General features: G+C 45.4%; 1 protein-coding gene across 1 annotated transcript in view; it reads left to right on the top strand.

Annotated features, from left to right (window-relative positions):
- Positions 1 to 2,173: 2,173 nt before the first annotated feature.
- Positions 2,174 to 20,460, top strand: part of ADAM12 (ADAM metallopeptidase domain 12) — a 171,231-nt gene continuing 152,944 nt past the window's right edge. The window contains exons 1-2 of the mRNA XM_058841872.1: positions 2,174 to 2,451; positions 19,040 to 19,173. Of these exons, the coding sequence (XP_058697855.1) occupies positions 2,325 to 2,451; positions 19,040 to 19,173 (261 nt within the window). The 5' untranslated portion in view covers positions 2,174 to 2,324. The remainder of the gene's footprint in view (positions 2,452 to 19,039; positions 19,174 to 20,460) is intronic.

Below are 20,460 nucleotides of genomic sequence, written 5' to 3'. Positions count from 1 at the left end.
CCAGCTTTGTTCTCCTGAAGCAGATAAACCAAGCCTTGTAAGACTGTGCTTTGACATGAGGAATTAAAAGGCCAGGCCTGGCCTCTCCCTGCACATCCCAGTGAAGCAGGGGCACTTCCCAACACCTGCCCTGTGCCTGGAGGGTCTTTTTTTTTAACAAGAGAATTTTGAAATTGAGGTGAAATTGCGCTATTGCTCTCCAGTAGCAGCTGTAATTCAGGAGCATTCCTACACTGACATTGTTAATAAAATATCTGGGGCTCTTTTGTGATAAATTATTGATTTATCAACTTCAATCCCATAAAATTAGAATGTTAAAAGGCAACATTTCCTTTTGGGGGGAGGAGGAGAAACTCTGATAATATCTACTTCATTCATGCTAATGAATGACCAAGATATAATTGGCTCCACATTCTCTGTTAGCAAATATTGTTACTCAGACAAAAGTAGTACCACTGTAAAGAAAAGCCTTGTGGGATTACCAAAACCCTATTTAAAAGCCTTTAGTTCCCTTTAACTGATTTTTTTTTTTCCCTTCATTTTAATAGGAAAAATACCTCCAAAGACTAAAGATGTCTACGTGGCTTTTATGGTGGCCTTCCACAAAGGAGTTTTGAATTTTAATGTTTTTAAGCAATGTTCTGTGTGGAGCACATATGTCCTTAATGAGAGAGTAGATGCAGTTCATTAGTTTATATTTGAAGGATGAAATGTTGCTGAGTGGAGCTGTTAAATTTAACTGATAATGGCCAAGTAGGGAAAATTTAGCATTTGGTTATTTAAAGTTACACATTGACTAATCCCTGATTGCTCCCAAGGAGAGGGAATACACACCATGAGGAAAATGTGAGGTGAGGCTTGAGGTGTAAGTGTTGACAAAATTCAAATTTCAGAGCAGCTGGAGGTGACTCCCTGGGTCTGGTTCGGGCAGAGGGGTAAGAGGTGAAAAATGCTTTTTAAGTGTGAAGCACAGCAGTCGATGGGAGCCCTTCCTGCACATTCTTCATGATCCCTTTTCCAGGTTTATTTGTGCTGGGGTGACCTGGCATCACCAGTTAGCCCTGGATGGCTCAGTGATGCTGCCAGGGCAGCGTGCCAGCTCCAGTTTGGGAAGCACAGAGGTTGTACCCCTGGAATTTCTGGCTCATTTATCCTCAAAGCTGGTGAAAAGTATAGTCTGGATCACTGGGAATAATCAGCATCCTCTGCTCCAGGACAGCCCCAAATCTGTGCCTCCAAACACCATTTTTCAGTGGGACTGCAAGGCTCTTTTGCCTGCTGGCCTACAGACACATCTCAGAACTCTTCTGCCAACTGTTTCATGCACAAGGAACATGGAGCCAAGCTGCAGAATTCAGTGTCAACATCCAGACTGTGAGATTTGGGAAGAATCTTAGTAAATTAAAGCTCAAAACTGCACAATAAAAGTCTGTGAAGATCTTCAGAATTAGATTTTTTTTTTTCTTCTACTCCACAGCAACATGTGGGCATTACATGTGTTTTGGTGGTACATTAAGGAGTAGATAATCTGTATTTGGTTATTTCCCAGACAGTCAGTAATAATCATTTGAATAAGGGAGATTTTAAAAAATGCATCTGGCAACTCTGTGGGTGTGTTTTGTTGTTTGTTTTCTTTTTTTTGTTTTTTTTCCCCTTCTTTCAAAACCCCCACAATATAAAATAAGAAACAACATCAGAAACAACTCTGAAATAATTATGAAACCAATAAAGAACCCCTGAGCTCTAACGCACACAGATGACTTTCCAGAGGCGGCAGGCAGGCTTGTGTGTGGAGTAAAAAATAAAATAAGAATAAAAATTAAAAAAAGAGGGAAAACTCCGGGAGCAGGGATGGGAGGGGGAACTCCGGAGCCCTCCGGGGCTGGGACCCTGCAGAGGGGTACCGGGGCTCAGATGTTCCAGGGGTACAGGATTAGGTTTGGTCCTTGCCAAAACAACAACAAAAAAAAATATGAAATAGCCGACACAAACCTAAATAAGGGGCGGGAAAAAAAAAAAAAAAAAAAAAAAGAAAGAGGAAAGAAAAAAACCCCTCCAACTTCTCTCCTACTCCTCTTCTTTTTTTTTTTTTTTTTTTTTTTTTATTTTTTTTTTTTTTTTTTTTTTATTTTTTTTTCCCCCCTAAGCAGCCGAGCCCAGCTCATCAGCAGCTGAGGCAGGAGCAGGAGGGGTTTTGGAGTTAACTGCATGCAGGAAATCTCTCACATCCTGAGTCCCGGCTCGCTCCTCTCGGTAACTGTATATTATGGGGCTGCTCTCCAGCCCCAGCTGATGAAAGTTTGTCTCCCTCAGTCTGGGCTGCGATGTCAAAGCGCCTCCAGGCAGCGCAGCCGCGCTCCCCCCGTGCGCTGCCCCCGGCCCGGCTCCCCGCGCTGCTGCTGCTGCTGCTCGGCCCGGGCTGGCTCCTGCGGCCCGAGCCCCGCGCCCGCGGTAAGTCCCACACAGCCCCCGCGGCTCTTCCAGCAGGACCCCGCTCCATTCCGGCCGGACACGGAGCGGGGAGATGGCTCTGGAGCTCCGGAGCGCTGCTCCCCCCACTCCGCTCCGCTCCGCTCCGCTGCGGCCGGGCGGGCGCCGGGAGGTCCCGGCCGGGCACACGCGGAGCTCCCGCTGCTCTGCGCGGCTTCGCAGACATTGCCCGGGGAAACTCCGGCGTGTGGCACCCCCAAACCCGCTGGGTGCCATCCCCCGGCACCCCCAAACCTGCTGCTCCCTTCTCTGTACCCCCATCCCCCGGCACCCCCAAACCTGCTGCTCCCTTCTCTGTACCCCCATCCCCCGGCACCCCCAAACCTGCTGCTCCCTTCTCTGCACCTCCAAACCTGCTCTGTGCCATCCCTCGGCACCCCCAAACCTGCTGCTCCCTTCTCTGTACCCCCATCCCCCGGCACCCCCAAACCTGCTGCTCCCTTCTCTGCACCTCCAAACCTGCTCTGTGCCATCCCTCGGCACCCCCAAACCTGCTGCTCCTTTCCCTGCACCTCCATCCCTCGGGCACCCCCAAACCTGCTGCTCCTTTCCCTGCACCTCCATCCCTCGGGCACCCCCAAACCTGCTGCTCCTTTCTCTGCACCCCCAAACCTGCTGCTCCCTTCTCTGCACCCCCATCCCAGGCTATCCCCATTCCTTCTGTTCCCTTCTCTGTACTCCCATCCCTGCTGCTCCTTTCTCTGCACCTCCATCCCCTGGTACCCCCAAACCTGCTGCTCTTTCTCTGCACCCCCAAACCTGCTGCTCCTTTCTCTGCACCCCCAGCCCCTCCGGTCCCATCCGGAGCTGATCCCCGGGGGTAACAGCATCCCAAATGCGGCTGGACAGCTGTTTCCCAAATATATCCCTGTACATATTCTGTGATAAACTGGGTTTGGGTTATTCGGGACGTTCTGCAGGCTCCCTGCCCCCTCCTGCTGTGTGTATTCGGGGTGCCCTGCAGGGTCCCGGACAGAGGGGGTTTGGAAATTCTCTTCCCACGCATCCCCTCCAAACAGCCCCCGGGGCTGAATTCAAGGCTCTGGGAGTCTTGTCAGAGTTTGGATTCTGTTTCCAGCTGGGAAAAAATTGCGCAGAAAAGCCAAATAGTGATGGTAAAAGCGTCCTGGCTGGGGAAAAGTTTTCTCGCCGCCGCTGTGTTCATTCAAAGTGAGCTCCAGGCGGGGATTCAGCTGTGGAGCGCTGTGCTATCCATGCTATGGATGGGGAACAGCCTAGGAAGGGATTGTCTCTTCCCACAGCAAGTCTGGGGTTTGTTCTGGAATCCTCAGAGCGCCCAGGTCTTCTCTTCGTTAAGCAGCAGCTGACAGTGTGTATTTTATATGAGAGAGGAAAAGAGATTCTCCTCTATGAATACATTGAACAGCACCGTGGGGTGTCTGTGTCCCTGCCTGTTACTATAAACTCGTGTATTTGGTCTTTTTTTTTTTTTTTTCCTATTGTAACTTGAAGCTTTGTAAATATTTCCTTATCTGCAAATTTATTGACAGTGACTTTCACTGGGACTTTGGCTCTGAACTTGCTAAGAGAAAGGAGAGGGAGATACTTAAGCACATGGGAATCCCAGAGGGGGAAAGGACAAGGTGCTGCCTTTGATCAAGCACCTGGAATTTATCTTAATGGATTAACAGGAGTTGCAGCTTTGCCTTTGGGAGGGCTCTTGATTTCTCTTTGCCAGCACTTGCATTTGCACCAAATCAGTGGGTTTGGGGTAAAGGCTGCAGAAATTTCCAAGCAGATGAAGAGAAATAGGTGCCCTGTGGCTGTTCCCTTTTTGTGGGGCAAGAGAGGGATGGTTTGGGTGGGGTTCCTCCTCTGAGTGTGGGAGTCACTGTGGCTGGACAGCCCCTCCATGGTTTGGAAGTTCACTTGCAGTTGGGAAAATTTGAGGTAAAATGCTTCAAAGTGTTTGTCCCTGAAATATTAAGAGGACAGACTGTGGGTGACTTGGCTCTAGCACACAGATGAGTGAGCAGAATGGGAAGAGGGGGTGGAAATCCGGTTTCTTGTGGCTCAGAATTCCCTCAGAGCCAAGCTGAAGCTCTAAGGTTACGCTCATACGGATGATTTAAGCTCTGTGTAAAGTTTGTGTCAGCTGCCCATCTCTATGGTGTCTTTAGATACCTAAATCTGAGCAACTGTGGTGGTTGCTGGCCCTTGGATTTGCCTTCCTGTATCTTCCTGCTCCACTTCTCTCCCATGTAATTTGCTTTTTTCCAGCCAGAATATTCAGTGATCATCCCCTGCCTTAATTCCACGTTTTCCTGTGGAAGCAGAGCTCAGCTTTAGCCCTGCCAGATCTTGTGCTGCTTTCTTGGTCGTGGAGGTGCTGAAAGTTCCGACCGCGCGTTTCCACACCCGCCCACGCTCCCGGTGACAACAAGTGCTCTTGGCTGGCTGGCACAGCTCTCACTGGCCATTCTGGAGCCCTGCAGGACATCCCAATGCTGCCAGGACATCCTAATTTTTACATAAACTCGTGCTTAGCGATCAAGACAAGTTGGAGTTATGACGTGCCTTTAGAACCCGGTGTGAAATGTGGCAATAATGTGTGCCTGCCTGAGTGACAGGTCTGTTATTAAACAGAAATTATCAGGTTGTGGGCTAGACAACTTAAAAGTAGCCTTGTTGCTTGCTTTTAGTATGTTTTCTTTCCATTTTTTGTGGTTTTACAATTGCCCTTTTAGTTTCCAACCTTGTGCTGGGTTTCTGCTTAAAGGACAAAAAGGAAAAACTCAACCAGGCCAAATTAACTGTGTTGTACTTGTGGAGTGGGATATAAAGTAGGATAAGATCTGATCTTACAGTCTCAGTCAAATACCTTAAAATCTACACTTGTACAAGCTTTTTGTGGTCAAGGCTGTCTTGTTTCTGCAGGGCAGACAACGTGATGCTGATAGGTAAAGTCCAAATTAGAGAGTGTGTGTGTGCATGCATAAACTTTTAAATTTCTTTGCAATATTGTGTGTTAGCTGGGAAAACAGCAGGAAAAAAAATGAGTCTTAGAATGACAAAGTGGTTTGGGTTGGAAGGGACCTTAAAAACCATCTTGTTCCATCCCCTCCATGGCCAGAGACATCTTCCACTATCCCAAGTGCTCCAAGCCTTGTCCAGCCTGGCCTTGGACACTCTCAAGGATCCAGGGGCAGCCACAGCTTCTCTGGGCATGAAAAAATGCAAATCCTAAAACTGCAACCCAAAATTCTTTATTTTCAGTTAAAATCACTTTTGTCTAGATTTTAATTTGCTACTGATTGCAGCTTCCTTGAGTCTAATGGGAATTAATTGCAGGAGAAGAAATCTTGCCTTGTCTTGTGCTCTAAACCTGATTTCTTCATTTCCCTCTGTGTTTTAGAGCTCATTTATAAATCCTGTCTTCTCTCAACCTGCTCCAGCATTTGTGGCAGATATTTCTGGTGTGTGTGTAATCACCTCCTTGTCTGATGGGGACAATGATGATCCCCTTCAGGTCCCCTGCAGACAGCCTGGCATGAGCTGCCACTGTCCATGGGGCTCCAGAGATCCATGCCAACATCCCCCAGCAGAGGAATTTTATTCCCACTTTTCAGCAGTGTTTGCATCCCTAATCTCCAGCCTGCTGGAGAGCTGACAGGTTCTTCACTGATGTTTGCTTGGGTGTCTCATCTCTTGCTCTGCTTGGGATTTTTGGAAAGGTCCTGATCCAGGTACAAAGAGCATCCTTGAACTTGTGATTGTCAGGCTGTGCTTTGGGTGGTTTTGCATCCTGCTGGGAGCCCCAGTGGGATTTCTGTGATGGCACTTGGGTGAGTGCAGCAGAGCAGGGCTGTGTTTATCTGTTTATCCACTGAAGAGATCTGTTTATCTGCTATTCCCACCGAGGCCCTCACTCACCACCCACGATCATGAAATTCTGTTCTAAAAAGGCTCAACTCATGTAAAGGCTTATTTGGTCCTCCACCAGCCTTCCCCAGACCTCACATACCCTCCTCCTGACAGATTTATCCCTGCAGTTTCCAACAGATCTGACACTGCCAGGGCAAACTGGCCAAGGAGTCCAGCTGGGTTCTGTTTTATTTGCGCTCCTGAGCCTCCTTTTGGGCCGTGGCAGGGTGAAGGGTGAGCCCTGAGCTGCCTTGTCAGAGTGACTGGGCTCTTGGGGTGGGTTTCCCTTCACTTTTGCTGTGACAGCTGCTATAATCCAGGAACTGACATTTGTAGGGTGTTTGGAAATCGGTCTGGAATACAGTCAGGTTATAAAGCCAGGCCCTGCCACGCCAGCAGGCTCTCCCCAGCTCTGTCTCACACCATCCCATCCTGCTCAGGATGCCAGGCTGTTCATATTGCAGGCATTTTTTTATTTAATCCCTTTTTCTGATGACTTTCCTTCCTCTACAACCTCTTATGTTTTACTGCATGTCATCCTGGATCTCACTCTCCCCATTGCCTGCACTTTGTACTTCTATTTCAAGCAGCTCCTCAAATTTCTCCCTGGACAAAAGCACATCATCTGCACAATTCTGGAGTGCTACAGACCTAAACCACACCTGCAGAGGCTTCTCTTAGGTCCTGCTGAGTCTCCAGGGCAGATCTATGACAAAGTAAATTAAAACCCCACAGTTTGAGGGTAGCAGTTGATTGTTCATAGGCAGTCCAAGAGCTCAGTCTTTTTTGTTTGTGATTTACACAGAGCAAAGTGTTTCAAATGTATTAAATTTTTATCTTTTTGCTACCCCACTAACTAAGAGAAGGGGTTGTTTCTTAGTTTAGCCCTGCCCCAGCATGTTGACCCTTCTCTTTTTAGGGTTCATGAAGGATTTTGAGACTAGATTGGCATCAAGTGACTTGAACTGCATCATCTAATCAGAAATTAATCTGTTTAATCCCTTCAGGTTGTTCCACTCTTTTTTTTTACACCCCATACAAATGAATTTGCTGCTTTCCATGACCTGGAGCTAGGATAAGAAAGAGTTTGGAGGCAGGAAATTGTCCTTTCACAAGGTCAACTTGCTAAAAGCAATGATTAGAAGAACAAATTCTTTCTTGTCCCAAATCTATGATGTAATAAGGCAAGAAGTGAAATGTGTCATGGCCTGTTAGCCATGCTGGATAATGCACATCAAGGCAGAAAAAGCTGGATGCAGAATTTGGCACAAAAGTATCTTTAACTCGTATATTTTGAGGTATTTTTGAAGAGGAACTGTGTCAGCCCCTGGAAATTTAGTTTAATAGTATGTATCATATGCATTAAGTGAAAAACCTTCTTCTGACAATGGTGAAAGTTTGCTGTTTTCTGGCTTCTTTTAAATGTGTTCTAATCCTGCAAGCAGCTGAAAGATAAACCTCATGTGTGATTGCTTACCTCTGAAAGAACATACTAACATACAAATTTCAACAAATTCAAGTATTTATGGGATTGTTTTGGTATAGGTATGCAAAAAGCAAATTTAAATATTACAAAATCTGGAGTTTATAATTTAATAAGGGGAAGATGTGGGCCTGCTCAGGCCTGGAGCTGAGCATGGCCAGTGTTTTATCCAGTGTTTTATGTCTGAATGCAGTGATGGTCTGTGCTGGGAATCCTCTGGGACCTGAACAATTAGAAAATGTGAGGAAGATAATTCAGTCCATATAATTTAAGTTTATATTCCATTCCTCTTCTGCCACTGAGAGCACTGTGATGATAGAGAGAGTTGGGAATGAATTCCCTGTGTCCCTCTGGAACACAGAGGGATGGACACAGCACCTCATCCATGTTCCTTTTTGAACTGGAGATCATTAAAGGATCTCCAGGTTAAAATCTGCTCTTGCATTTTAAAGCATGAGGGGAGCATCCCAAAAGAATGAGGATTTATTTCTTCATCTCTTGCCTCCTAAGGCACAGACACTTTGGGTAAACACCAAGGTGAAGGTATGGGATTGTTGTAGAAGAAATCCCAGAATGGTTTGGATTGGAAGGGACCTCAAATCCCATCCAGATCCACCCCAGCCATGGCAGGGACACCTTCCCCTGTCCCAGCTGCTCCAGCCCCAATGTCCAGCCTGGCCTTGGGCACTGCCAGGGATCCAGGGGCAGCCCCAGCTGCTCTGGGAATTCCATCCCAGCTCCTCTCCACCCTCACAGAGAGGAATTTCTTCCTGACCTCCAATTGAAATCTCTCCTCTTTTAGTTTAAACCTTCACACTTTAGAGAGAAGGAGCTATTTACTCTGCTTGCTGTGTTTTCCTTGTTTCTGGGCCTGACCTTCTTGGCATAAATTCCCTCCCCTCCATGGACCTGACTCCTTTGTGCAGCCTGGTGCTCATGTCCTGTGCTGCCATTTAAGATCCTTTTTGCAGCACCAGAGGACGTGTAGAGCAGATGAGCAGAGCTGTGATAATGACCTGGGGACGTATCCTGCCCTGAAGAAACCATAAAAATAAATGTTCTTTGCTCCTGTAGCTCATCTGCTGGAGGAATGTGTGAAAGTCAGGAGTTATGGAGCGACCCAGAGCTTATGGTGACACTTTCTGCAAGGTCACACTCATAAACCTGAGCAGCAGAGGTGGCTTCAAGAGCATTAAGTAACTCCAAGTTATCTTTTCATTCCTGTTTTAAGAACCAGAAGCGAGATTCAGTGACAGCTTGTGCTGGAACAGGTGCAGTTTGTTTTCCAATCCCTGCTGTTGTGTGAAGTGAGGATCAGGTATTCCCCACACAAACAGAAACTCCTGATGGATAGAAACTCCTCAGCCCTGGAGCTCCTTTCCTAGGACTGGGGAAGAGCTACAAATCACACCCCGTGCCTGCTCACCTAAATGAATACTGCAGTTCACCTCAGCTGCCTTTGCTGTGTTTCCCAGAGGAACGTGAAGGGATGATTTGTGTGCCTGTGAGGAGCACAGCTCCCACTCCCACTCAGTGGTGCTTTTCTCTGCTGATTGTACACGGGAAGGAACATCCCTCAATTCAGCTGTGCTGAGGATTCCTTGCACTCGCCCAGGCAGGTTAGTAAATCACTGCAAGAGAGGGATTGCACTGTACCTTTTGAAAGACCAAGAGGAAATTGTATTTTGGAGAGTAATTTGAACTTCACTCAGTGAAAGTAGCCTTTCATGAGGCTTTGGAGGGGAGGAGTTGGAGAGGAGCACTGGACCTGGATTTTCACATAATTATGTGGACTCATTGCTGAAAAGTAAAGATATATTTAGTACCTTTTTCTCTGCCCTTGGAGCTGTGTGGATTCCTTGTGCTTGTAAAGCACAGGTTATTATTTCTCTGCCTCAGAAAGTGTTTTTGGTAGGTGCTGCTGGTGCAGAAGGGTGCAAAGGCTGTGTTCATGATCAAAACAAGATCTGTGGGACTGTTTGGGGGAGAAGCAGCAATTTAGGAAGGAGCAGACATGTCCCAGTAGCCCCTATGCTGAGTTGAGATGGGGAATCCTTCACTCTGGCATCCTGGAAATACCCGTGGGAAAGGCACTGTGCAACCCTTGAGGATTTTCATTCATTATCAGCCCTGCCCTGCCTGTTTTTTCAAGAGGGGATGGCTGGGCTGATCAGTATGGTGTGGATCAGGCCTTGGAAAAGAAGCAGCTGAAAACAGGATTTGCAGCAGGAGAACAGAAGTTCTCCTGAGCTGTTGTGTCATGGACTTTCCAAAGCTCCTTTGGGTTGGAATCTTGCATTTCTGACTTGCCCTCTTCTGTGAACTCCAGGCCCTGAGCTCTTCCATGGGGGGAACCTCTCAGTCCACCCCCATGACCCACGGTGCTGAAATGCCCTTTCCTTCACAGTTTCACTGCTTTATTTCTCTATATTTTGAAATGTTCTCTTCTAGGATAAAAAGAAAAAAAAAAAAAAAAGACAACTCTGTCTTTGGACTGGTCCTGAATAGTAATTTCTCAGTCAAACATAACAGCATCCCAAATGAGGCTGGACAGCTGTTTCCCAAATATATCCCTGTATATATTCTATACACATCATAAAGCTGGGTTTGGGCTATTTGGAACGTTCTGCAGGCTCCCTGCCCCCTCCTGCAGTCAATGGCAAATGTTGTTCTCCCTACTCCACTTGTCACATTTTGTTCTGGAAAACAGGGAGGATATTGAGATATATTGGCTTCTCTCCTTGACTGCATTTCAATATGTATTTTGTATAATGAGGGCCCAAATCCTTCTGCCATTACTTATGCTTTAATCACACTGTGCTCTCCCCAGATTGCTTTAATCGCATTTGCATCAGCAGGAGTTGCTGTCTGTGATGAGCAATATTTCATCTGCAAACAGAGGAGACACATCTCGGGCACTTGAAGAGGAAGGAGCCTCCTGGCCTGGATTTGTTGCAGCACAGCTCTCCAGTGAGTGATGGTGCAGCTTCCTGATAGGAGGAGTAGATTTTCAGGAATTAGAAGGAACAAAGCTATTTTTACAGGGTTTGGGTTTTTTTTTTTGTGGGGGTTTTATTTTGAGGACCTGTCAAGTGTGATAGCTCCCTTTTAATTTTCTAGTAAATGGCTTTTTGGCATGTGTTATCTGCCGAGAAACGCCTGGTGCAGAGACATCATTTTGTACTTCAGCCATGAGATTACTCTAGATGAGAACTGAAAAGTTATATAGATATTACACCAATATATAAACCATGTGTGTTAGGAAGACAAGTTCAGTTTTGAAATATTTGCCTTAGCTATGCTTTTCACTTTCAATCTGTGCCAAACATGTGCTTGAATGACTGATGGAGTCATATGGTTCCCTGAATAAAGCACTTTATTGTGCTCAGACTTGGAGCCTTCCAACAGTTGTATTACAGAAGCTTGAAGATTAAGATGATCCAACTGCTTAGGGGGTATGTCCCACAAGGAACATTTTAGTTTTTCTTTTCTTGTCCCCCCTCTTCTCTTTTTTGTCCTTGTCTGTGTCATCAGTTTGTTCAGCTGGTGGGGTGGTGACATTGACCACAGAGAGTTTGGTGGAGGAGAGCAGCAAGTCACCTTCCAATTTCAGCTTTCCCTGCCGTGTCCACATTAAAATGTTGAGCACATGACATGTTCCAGGCAGTTTATAGGATTTCATGGGGGAGGGGTGAGAGGGCTGTTCCTGTCACTGACTATTTCATCAGCACAATCAGATTTAGGAAAGGAGTAACTTGCACGAGCAAGTGATGACAGGTGGTAGATCTGAGAATTACAAACCCCAAATATTGAAAGCTGTGTTTCTAATGCTGTTCAGTTAATGGGGATCAGGGAATCTCAACCCTCCATTTCTCATCCTGGAGCTGCCTGGTGGGGTGATGCTGCAGAGCCTTATCTTTACAGACCCATCAAACTGAAGACAGGATCTTTTTCCATTAGAAGCCAAAAGAACAGAAAATTAAGTTCAGAAATGCATCTTGCTGCTGCCTCTCCTCGGGCTCATCAAAGATCTTTGCTGACTTCCCATCTTTGAAAATTTTTTCTACATGAGTAGTAATTTTGCAGTGTGAAAAAAAGACAAAATTCAAGCTCCAGAAGATCCATGGAATTAGTTGCTTTCCAAGGGTTGCTTTGCTTAAATGCCTGAGGTCTTGGGTTTGGGAATTTGGGAGAAGGGAGAAAACAAGGAAAACGTTGTGTTTAGATTTTTTATGTCATATTTTCCAAGCAGGCCATGAAAGGACTAATTTTCCTGGGTTTTGTAGAAAGAATCAATGTACAGCTTAGAGAAGCAAAGGTTAGCTGGGAAGATAATTCACGATTTTGAACTAATAAAAACTTTACTGTGAGAGATAAGAGTTTTACTTATGCACAGTCCAATCTTGCCCAGGCTTTTGTGCTTATAAATAAAGGAGGGCAGAGTCTGGTGCTGCCTTTTATGAAGCTGTGGAAGTGCTGGAAGTGGGATAATGGGAAGCACCTTATCAATGTGGTGATTTCTGTCCTTTCTTTTGAGAGGGTGTCTGTGTCCTCAGCTGGTGGTTGATGTAGAATTTAAGCTGTTGCTTCTTTAACCCTGTGCAGGTCACAGGGCTGGCTTTGTTTAACCATTATGCACTGGAAATCTGGCACTGGTTTATTCTCTAGAATTTTCACATTTATTATGAGATATAATTATAATTTTACAATTTTTTTTTTTCATATCAGTGGCCAGGGAGATTGTGGATTCCTGTCCCTGGAAGTGTCTGAGGCCAGGTTGGAGCAACCTGGGACAGTGGAAGGTTCCTTGTCCATGGCAGGGATGGAGTGGGATGAGCTTTATGGTCCCTTGCAGCCCAAACTGTCTTAGGCGGAACAGGCACCATTTTAGAAGGTGGTTTCAGCAGGGTTTGTGCCTGGATTATGTTTAACTTGGGTAATGTTTTGGATTTTGCTGTAGGATGGAGTGAAATAGAGGACTGGAGTCACACATCCCCAGACTTTGGCCACATAGTTGAATAATTGACGCTTTTTTTTTTTTTGCATGATATTGTAACTTTTCTCTAAAAAGTCCTTTTTCTGTTTCTTTGTTTCTGCTGCATCTCTTCTGTATTTTTCTTTTTATTCTTAGATTTCTCAGCCTCCTTTGGACTGAATTCTTTTGGGATCCTCCCTCGTGGGGAGCCCTGATTTGGAGTAACATTCAGATATAATCTGACCCCTAATGTTGACAATTTCCAATTAAAGCAAGTTGGTTTTTCTTTTCTTTTTGTTTTCCTTGATGGAGAAGAGCTGGGTGTGATCCTCTGTGCAATTCTACATTGGAATCCTATCTCACTTTATGTATAGGCACTTCATACTCCTGCCATCTATAAATATATCAGCACTGGCAAGATAAATACCAAAAGGCATAGAAAGCTAAGGGACAATCATGGGGCCTGTCACCTTTGGTTTTCTAGATTATGTAAAAGAATTCTTTTAGTTTACTTCTTGTAATTCAGTCTTTCCACTTCCCTGCTCTCCCTGGCAGCCTTTCCAAGCCACCAGCTCCAGGCTCAATTCATCTTTTGTGAATGCAGGTGAGGAGAAATGCCCCCAGCATTCCACATGTGCTTCTCTCAGCAGCTCTCAGGATTAACTTGGATCTCTGGTATTCCCTGAAACACCTCTTTTGAGGCAGCATTATTGGTGTTATCCCCAGTGCCATGTGTGGGTCGTTCTGGTGTCTCCTGCTTTGAAGAGAAATGCTTAGAGCAGGAATCTTCATGATCCCTGAGGGTAGAGCCCTCCTGGCTTTCAACCCCTTGTTCCACCCTACAAGTTGTTGGGTTCTTTGTAATATTCCTTCCTTCTCTGTGCAGTCATATCCCACCTCTGAGCACTGGCTTTCAGGAGGACTCCTGAAAGGTTGCTGAGAAGAATACAGACTGATCCCAATATATTTTCTTACTGAACTGTGGTAAAACCCTTCCGTGCCTGGTTGTGGGCGCTGTGTTTGCGGGCAGCTTCCAATTCTTACCCTGTTTCACCTTCTTCTAAATTTCCTAAATTCACCTCCATCTTGAAGGACAAGCCTTGGTCCTTCCCTCTCAGTGTGTAAGCTTGGGAATTTTGGATTAAAAACTTCTGGTTTGATTTTGGAGGGGAAAGAAGAATCATCCCAAATAAGAGAAAAGCTCCTGGTGGGGGGAAGAAGCACTTTCCCATCTGATGGGCCCCCAGGCAGCAGTGGAGGCTCCGGGGATACCTCAGGAGCTGGCCTCAAACCCGGCACCGATGGTTGAGCGAGCTCTGGATGCAGCCAGGTGCAAATCCCTTCCTCCATAGCCAGGAATGACCCATCCAGGCCATGGATCCCACAAACTGAGAGCTAATCTGAGGAAGCTGAAGGAAATGAGGAGGGAAATGGATAAAGGATGTCCTTCCTGACTTGCAGGGCATTGCCTGTGGCACAGAGCACTGCCCTTAACTGATCTGAGTTTGAAGAAGGATTACTCTGTTCCATTGTTCTTTTCAATCCAAAGATTATTCCAGTGCTTTGGGTGTTTTGTTGCAGAAAAAAAAAACGAGGACAGGCTGCTTACAACTTTGAGCAGTTTGTAGTAGGAAAGGTAACACAAGGATAATTTAGTTTAATCTTTTTTATTCCCTCACTTCTGTAATTTCCAGAGCTCAGCAGTAAGTGCAGGGGTGTTTGGGGATAGTGTGAGGAGACAGAGCTCCAGTCTGGGATGGAAATGGACATCCCACAGCATCAGTGGGACCTTGGCTGGGCTTTTGTGAGGCTCTGGGACAGAGTTACACACTGTGTAAGTCCTTGAGTACCTTGTGGCCGATGGAATGCTGGAGCCTCTCTCCTGTGAGGACAGGCTGGGAGAGCTGGGGGTGCTCACCTGGAGAAAAGAAGGCTCTGGGGAGAGCTCAGAGCCCCTTCCAGGGCCTAAAGGGGTTCCAGGAGAGCTGGAGAGGGACTGGGGACAAGGCATGGAGGGACAGGACACAGGGAATGGCTTTAAACTGAAAGTGGGTAGATTTACATGGGATATTGGGAAGGAATTCTTGGCTGTGAGGATGCTGAGGGCCTGCTACAGGGTGCCCAGAGAAGCTGTGGAAGTGTCCAAGGCCAGGTTGGATGGGGCTTAGGGCAGCCTGGGACAGGGGAAGGTGTCCCTGCCATGGCTGGGGTGGGATGGGATGATTTGACAATCCCTCCCCACACAAACCACTGTGGAATTCTCTGAACTGAGTTATTCTGTTATCCCTGTTATTGTGTGGGATGAGAACGGGCCCATCCAGAGCTGAAGGAAGCTCAGCATCGCAGCTGCCTTTTCTGTAAATCTGTGTGTAAGAGATGGATGTTGTTTATAAAGCAGCCCAGGTCTGACTCCTGTCCTGCTCTGTGTGCTGGGGGGGCATAACCAGCACGGGCAGGAGGGCTGGGGTGTGCATTTAGTGGGACATACTCTATTTTCCTTGTACTTAATCCCATTTTATCCAGAGCTACTCAGCACTGGGTGCATTCACCTCTTTGTTTGTCGTGAGGACAAATAAATGCCTCACTAAAAGCTTATTAATTTTAAGCAAATGCAAATCCAGAGAGTGTCTGGGTTTTTTCAGGAGGCAGTGGCCGCTAAGCAAAGATGTCACATCACATGCTTGGAGTTTATTTTGCACAGAGCTCGGAGGAACTGAAATAAAAAGCAAAAAGATGGAAATCATTCTTAACTTCTTTGCCAACAAGCTCTTGTATGATACCGTGCAAAGCAGAAAAGCTGTAGCAGTACATGGCAGATGAAAAATATTTAAGCCACACAAAAGTCACTGACAGGTAACATCTACTCATCTCACTATTTGTACAAAGTAGCTTTTATATTACTGGGGGGGGGAAAGAATAAAGAGTGCTGCATCAGCTTGTGGGCTGCTTGTGGATCAAAAGCACTACCTTCAGTGCAGGCTGAAAATAGAAAACAGACACAACTGTGAAGTTTTTCATGTGAAAAAGTGGGAGACGAGCTTGCGTCAGGAGGAGCTGGACAGAATTTCACTGCAATGGAAAATAAGTAGGTGAGTAAGTAGGTGCATGTGACACAAAAGATAGGAAACCTGGGTCTAATATAACTTTCTGGTATTGCAGATGGCCTGATTTTCTTCTCCTCTCATGACACATTACCGAAATTTCAATTCTCTGATTTCCATTATTACGCTATTTATACTGCTGTAGTACCAAGAGTCCCTGAAGAGAGGAGGCCTCATTATTAATGGAACACAAACAACTCTAATGGTTCAGCTTCAAAGAAATCCTCCTGGAAACGGGGAAGGGAGATGCAGAGTGGCAGAGAGGAAATACCAGCACGTCTGAGTGAGGAACTGCAGCTCTGGGAGCTCGGGGATGGGTTTGGGGTGATGGAAACCCTGAATGTCCGCGCCCGTCCCACCGCGCTCCTCTCCCGGTGTCCCCGTGATGCTCCCTGGGAGGGCTGGGTTTGTGCTTGGACATGCTGTCCCAGAACAGCAGAAGGAAGCTGGGAATATGTTTTGTTCAGATATTGAGGAAGGGAAGCTGGGTGAAGTATTCCTGACTGGGATAAATTCCTTGGTGGCTCCAGCTGAGGTGAGGGCCGTGCGGGCCGAAGCCTCTCCAAGGTTGCCAGGAACTATCCCACCTGGTTTTATCCCATTTTTTCCAAGTTTCCTGCACTATTCCTGCTTTATTTTTTTGGTCTGGCTCTCTCCTTACATTTTTTGTGGGTTTTTTCCCTCCTGATGTAGAATATTCCTCTCCCCATGTCTGTGTCCAAGTGCTCAGGGGCCTTTCAGATCTCTCCTACTCAAGATCAGTGTGGGTTGATCTTCCCTGGCTATGATCCCTTATTTTCTGCCTTGTGTTCTTCAAAGCTTTGCAATCAGGCTGCAGAAACCTATTTGAAGGATTTACCTAATGATCTTCCCCATACTTTTTTTTAAAATGATTTAAAGACTGGGTTAGAGTTTATTTATTACCTATACAGATATCTTTATTTTGCAGTCTTTCAGAAATATACCCAGTCCATAAATATAATGAAATTTACTGAGAAAAACATAATTTGATATACAAAAGACACCGTACTGTGCTTATATCACACTGAGGGCAGCTGGGAGTTAAGCAAGTGCACAATGCATGTGCCCAAATTTTCTCCAGAATGAGGCCCAAAATTGGGCTGCAGTGCTTGCTCTGCCTTCCGCAGGAAGCGTGATTTTTATCACACCCAATAATTTAAATAAAAACATTCAGATAAGCAGCCAAGTATCTGGCTCAGGGAAAGCAACTAGACAGAAATTGATCTCGTGTTTTATAAATGCTGTGGCTTCAGAAGAGTTTGCAAACCCTGAAGCTTGTCTGCTTTGTTTCCCCCCAAATAAATTATCTTTTCCAATAAAGATATAACTGCTGCCTATAAACCTGTCTTGATGCCTGTCTCCAGACTATCAACACTTCTGCACAATGAGCGTTTTCAGCAGATAAATGAGCACGTGTGGAAGATTAAATTTGCTCATTGTAACCTTGCTTTGTTATGTACCACGAGCATCACTTCACTGGGATGGAAGAGGAGTGGCAAAACAGAACCACATTTTGTGTGGATTTTTCTCCCTTTTTCCCATTATATTTTTATAGCTGCTGCACTTCCAGACCAAGCTGTCTGTTTAGTGAATAACACATCTGTGCACAAATGCTGATCCCCTCCCTTTTTTTCTGCTGTTTTGGGTAATGCTGTGAAGCTCATGCTTTGCAGAATGATCAGGAAGGGGAGGATCAGGATCATGGAGAGCATCAGAGAGACTTTGATGTTTCCTGATGTCCCTGTGGCAGCTCCACAGTGTCAGACTGCGTGGAAGCCGTGCAGACAACGCATCCACAGGAGGATGAGGATCCTCCAAGGGGTTCTGAAAACTCAAATCTCATGGCACTTTCAGAATGCAAATCCTACAAAGTAATAGAAGGGCCTGAGTCATTTAATTTGTGTGGTTGAGGTTGCTCTAGTGAGCCAAGGAGAAAGGAGAGCAGGGCTGGAGCCAAACTTTTCTCCTTTTGCTGAGATATGCTTCATAAATTCCTGTTCTGAGCAGGGAGCTTCCTGCCTGATAATGAGGATAAAGGGCTGGAGGTTCTGTCTAGACCCTCCCAGGCTGATGAGGTGGTGTCTCATGTGCCTCTCCAGGGGAGAACCAAATCTGGGGCCAGGTTTGGATCATCTCTTCTAAGGGCTGACACTGTGTCCTGCCAGCCCTCTGTCACTTGGGCTGCATTAAAGGGTGTGAGAACTCTGTATAACCACCAACTTCCCTCTCCCTGATGTATTTTATCTTTTTATCTTGTGAGGGTTTTGGTTTGGTTTTGATTTTTTTCTCTGTGTGTGTGTGTTTTAGGTAAAGTGTTGTATTTTTAAAAGGGTGTTGGAAAATACCAGACTTTATTCCTGCTCACATTGGCTTGGCCACAATGACAGCACATATGTTTTTAAACTAATCCTAACAGTAACTAAATGGGGGTAATTCTGCTCAGAATATGACTCTTTATCCTCTGAGAGCATTAGGTGAGCACAGAGAATGTGGCAAGCCCCACCAGAGCTTTGACTACCCTGTGGCACCTGGAAGCCATCCCTGTCTTCTCTTTGATTTATTCTCAATTTTGTCCTGTGATGTTGGTTTTAGGGCTCTGCCTTGACAGGCACAATGCCATTAATATGTTTAGGGAGAGGAAAAACACTTGATAAATGCTGCATGCAAACAGCTTTTTGACCTGGTGGTATGAATTGAAGTAATTTGCCTGTGTAGGAGTAGAATGTTATTTCAATGAGAGTTTATATTCTCTTTCTCTTCCAGACCATTTTTTTTCCCAGCTAATGAGACTGTGCATCCCTCATGATGACATCCTTGCATCCTGATATCTCTGCTCTTAATGTGTAGCTTTTGTCTCCTGCTGCCACCATCTAATCCCCCTCCAACTCTTCCTCCTGAGCCCCTCTGGTTTCACAGGTTCTCTGAAATTTGTGTAGGTTTCGACACTGCCATTACGAGTTTAATGTTTAATCATTTTCCTGAATTATTTCCTTTTCAAGTCTGCTGCCAAGTCCCTTAAATAGCAAGGATCACCCTGTCAGATGCTCTTCCCAGCTAACCTGGAGTGCTTCTCCCTGTCCTTAGGTGAGAATGTGGACAGCAAAGTGGAGTCCCTGAGGCTGCAGATGTCAAAGGACCAGTCCAAAGAATATGAGATAACAATTCCCTTCCATTTGAATGGAGAACAGTGGAGACCAGTGAATGGCATTTATTCCAAGGTTAGTCTTCATTTTGCCTATTTTTTTATTCTGAGATATGTAACAATTTAAAGGCTGTAAGGAGAATTCAATGCTATTTCATCCTACAGATTATAAGAGTGTTTTTATATTGTTGTTGCCACATATCTAAAATTGTTGCTTATTTAATTTAAGAAATGGACAAGGTTTTTGGTTGAAATGAATACCTTTTTCCTGCAGAGATGCATTCTTCTTTCTGATGGCAGAAAACAAAGTTTAAACTGACATAATAAAAATTTCTTTGAGATTCTATCATGCAACAGCAAAACCAAAACTGAGGGAGGGGTAAGCACAACAAACAGGTTTGTTTGAGTAAATACAGTCTGACAGCAAGAAATTTAGGGACCAGTGTAAATAATTGCTGTGCTGGCTGCAGCCTGAGGCTTTATCTGGACTTAATTATCCCATGGGAGACCCCAAATTCCATCCCTGTGCTGTGTTGGGAGTGAGGGATGACTCTCCCTTCACACTCTGCTTTCTCTTTGCCTAACAGGGGAAGGATCTGTCACTGGCTCTGAGATTGTTTCCCCCTCCTGACAGGTCCTGATAAGTGTTCCTCCTTTTTTCCCCTCAGACAAGCTGCTTTTAGGAAAAAAAGGCTGGTTTTTGTCTCCTTCTTGAAGTATGAAGACAGTTTATTATCACCAAACTTACCATGGGAATCTCTTGCCCAACCTTTAAACTCAGGTCCAGTTTGATTCCAGCTCACTTTTTATGTCATTATTTCAATTATCTCAGTGAGGAGAGGAAAAAATGGTGTTTTAAAGAGTTAAAAAATTAAAAAAAAAAAGAGGAAGGAAAAAACCCCAAGCAAAACCCACAAAAACAATGCAAAAAGCTCAGAGAGCCAATTAGAAACAGCTTTCCTTGCTGGACTGGGGAAGTGTTCCATGGAGAAATCCAGCTTGACTACTGCCACTGCTTGCAGGACGTGGCTTTGGATCACGTTGCTGATTGACACAAGTAGGTGTGAAAAGATATTTCCAAACAAGGGCTCTGACTTTCAAAAAAAACTTGTCTGGATTAAATTTTTTTCCTTCTTTTCCTCTGTCCCTTCCTAAATAGGAAAGAAGGACTGGGCCCAGTCCTGAATCTGTGCAGTGATGAAAGGGATATCGGGGTGGGTGTAGAATGGCTTATCTTGGAGAGATAACACAGATGGCTTGGTCCTAGATGTATGTGCAACTCTATTTTTAGATCATTTAATTAGAAACAGGCATTCTCCATATAGAGAGAGGCCTTTTAGCTACTCACTGGAGCTCTCTGAGA

The sequence above is a fragment of the Poecile atricapillus genome, chromosome 6 (genome assembly GCF_030490865.1).
Source record: "Poecile atricapillus isolate bPoeAtr1 chromosome 6, bPoeAtr1.hap1, whole genome shotgun sequence".
Lineage (NCBI taxonomy): Eukaryota > Metazoa > Chordata > Aves > Passeriformes > Paridae > Poecile > Poecile atricapillus.
Note: the sequence above shows the minus strand (reverse complement) of the source record. Positions and strands in the feature narration are given on the sequence as shown.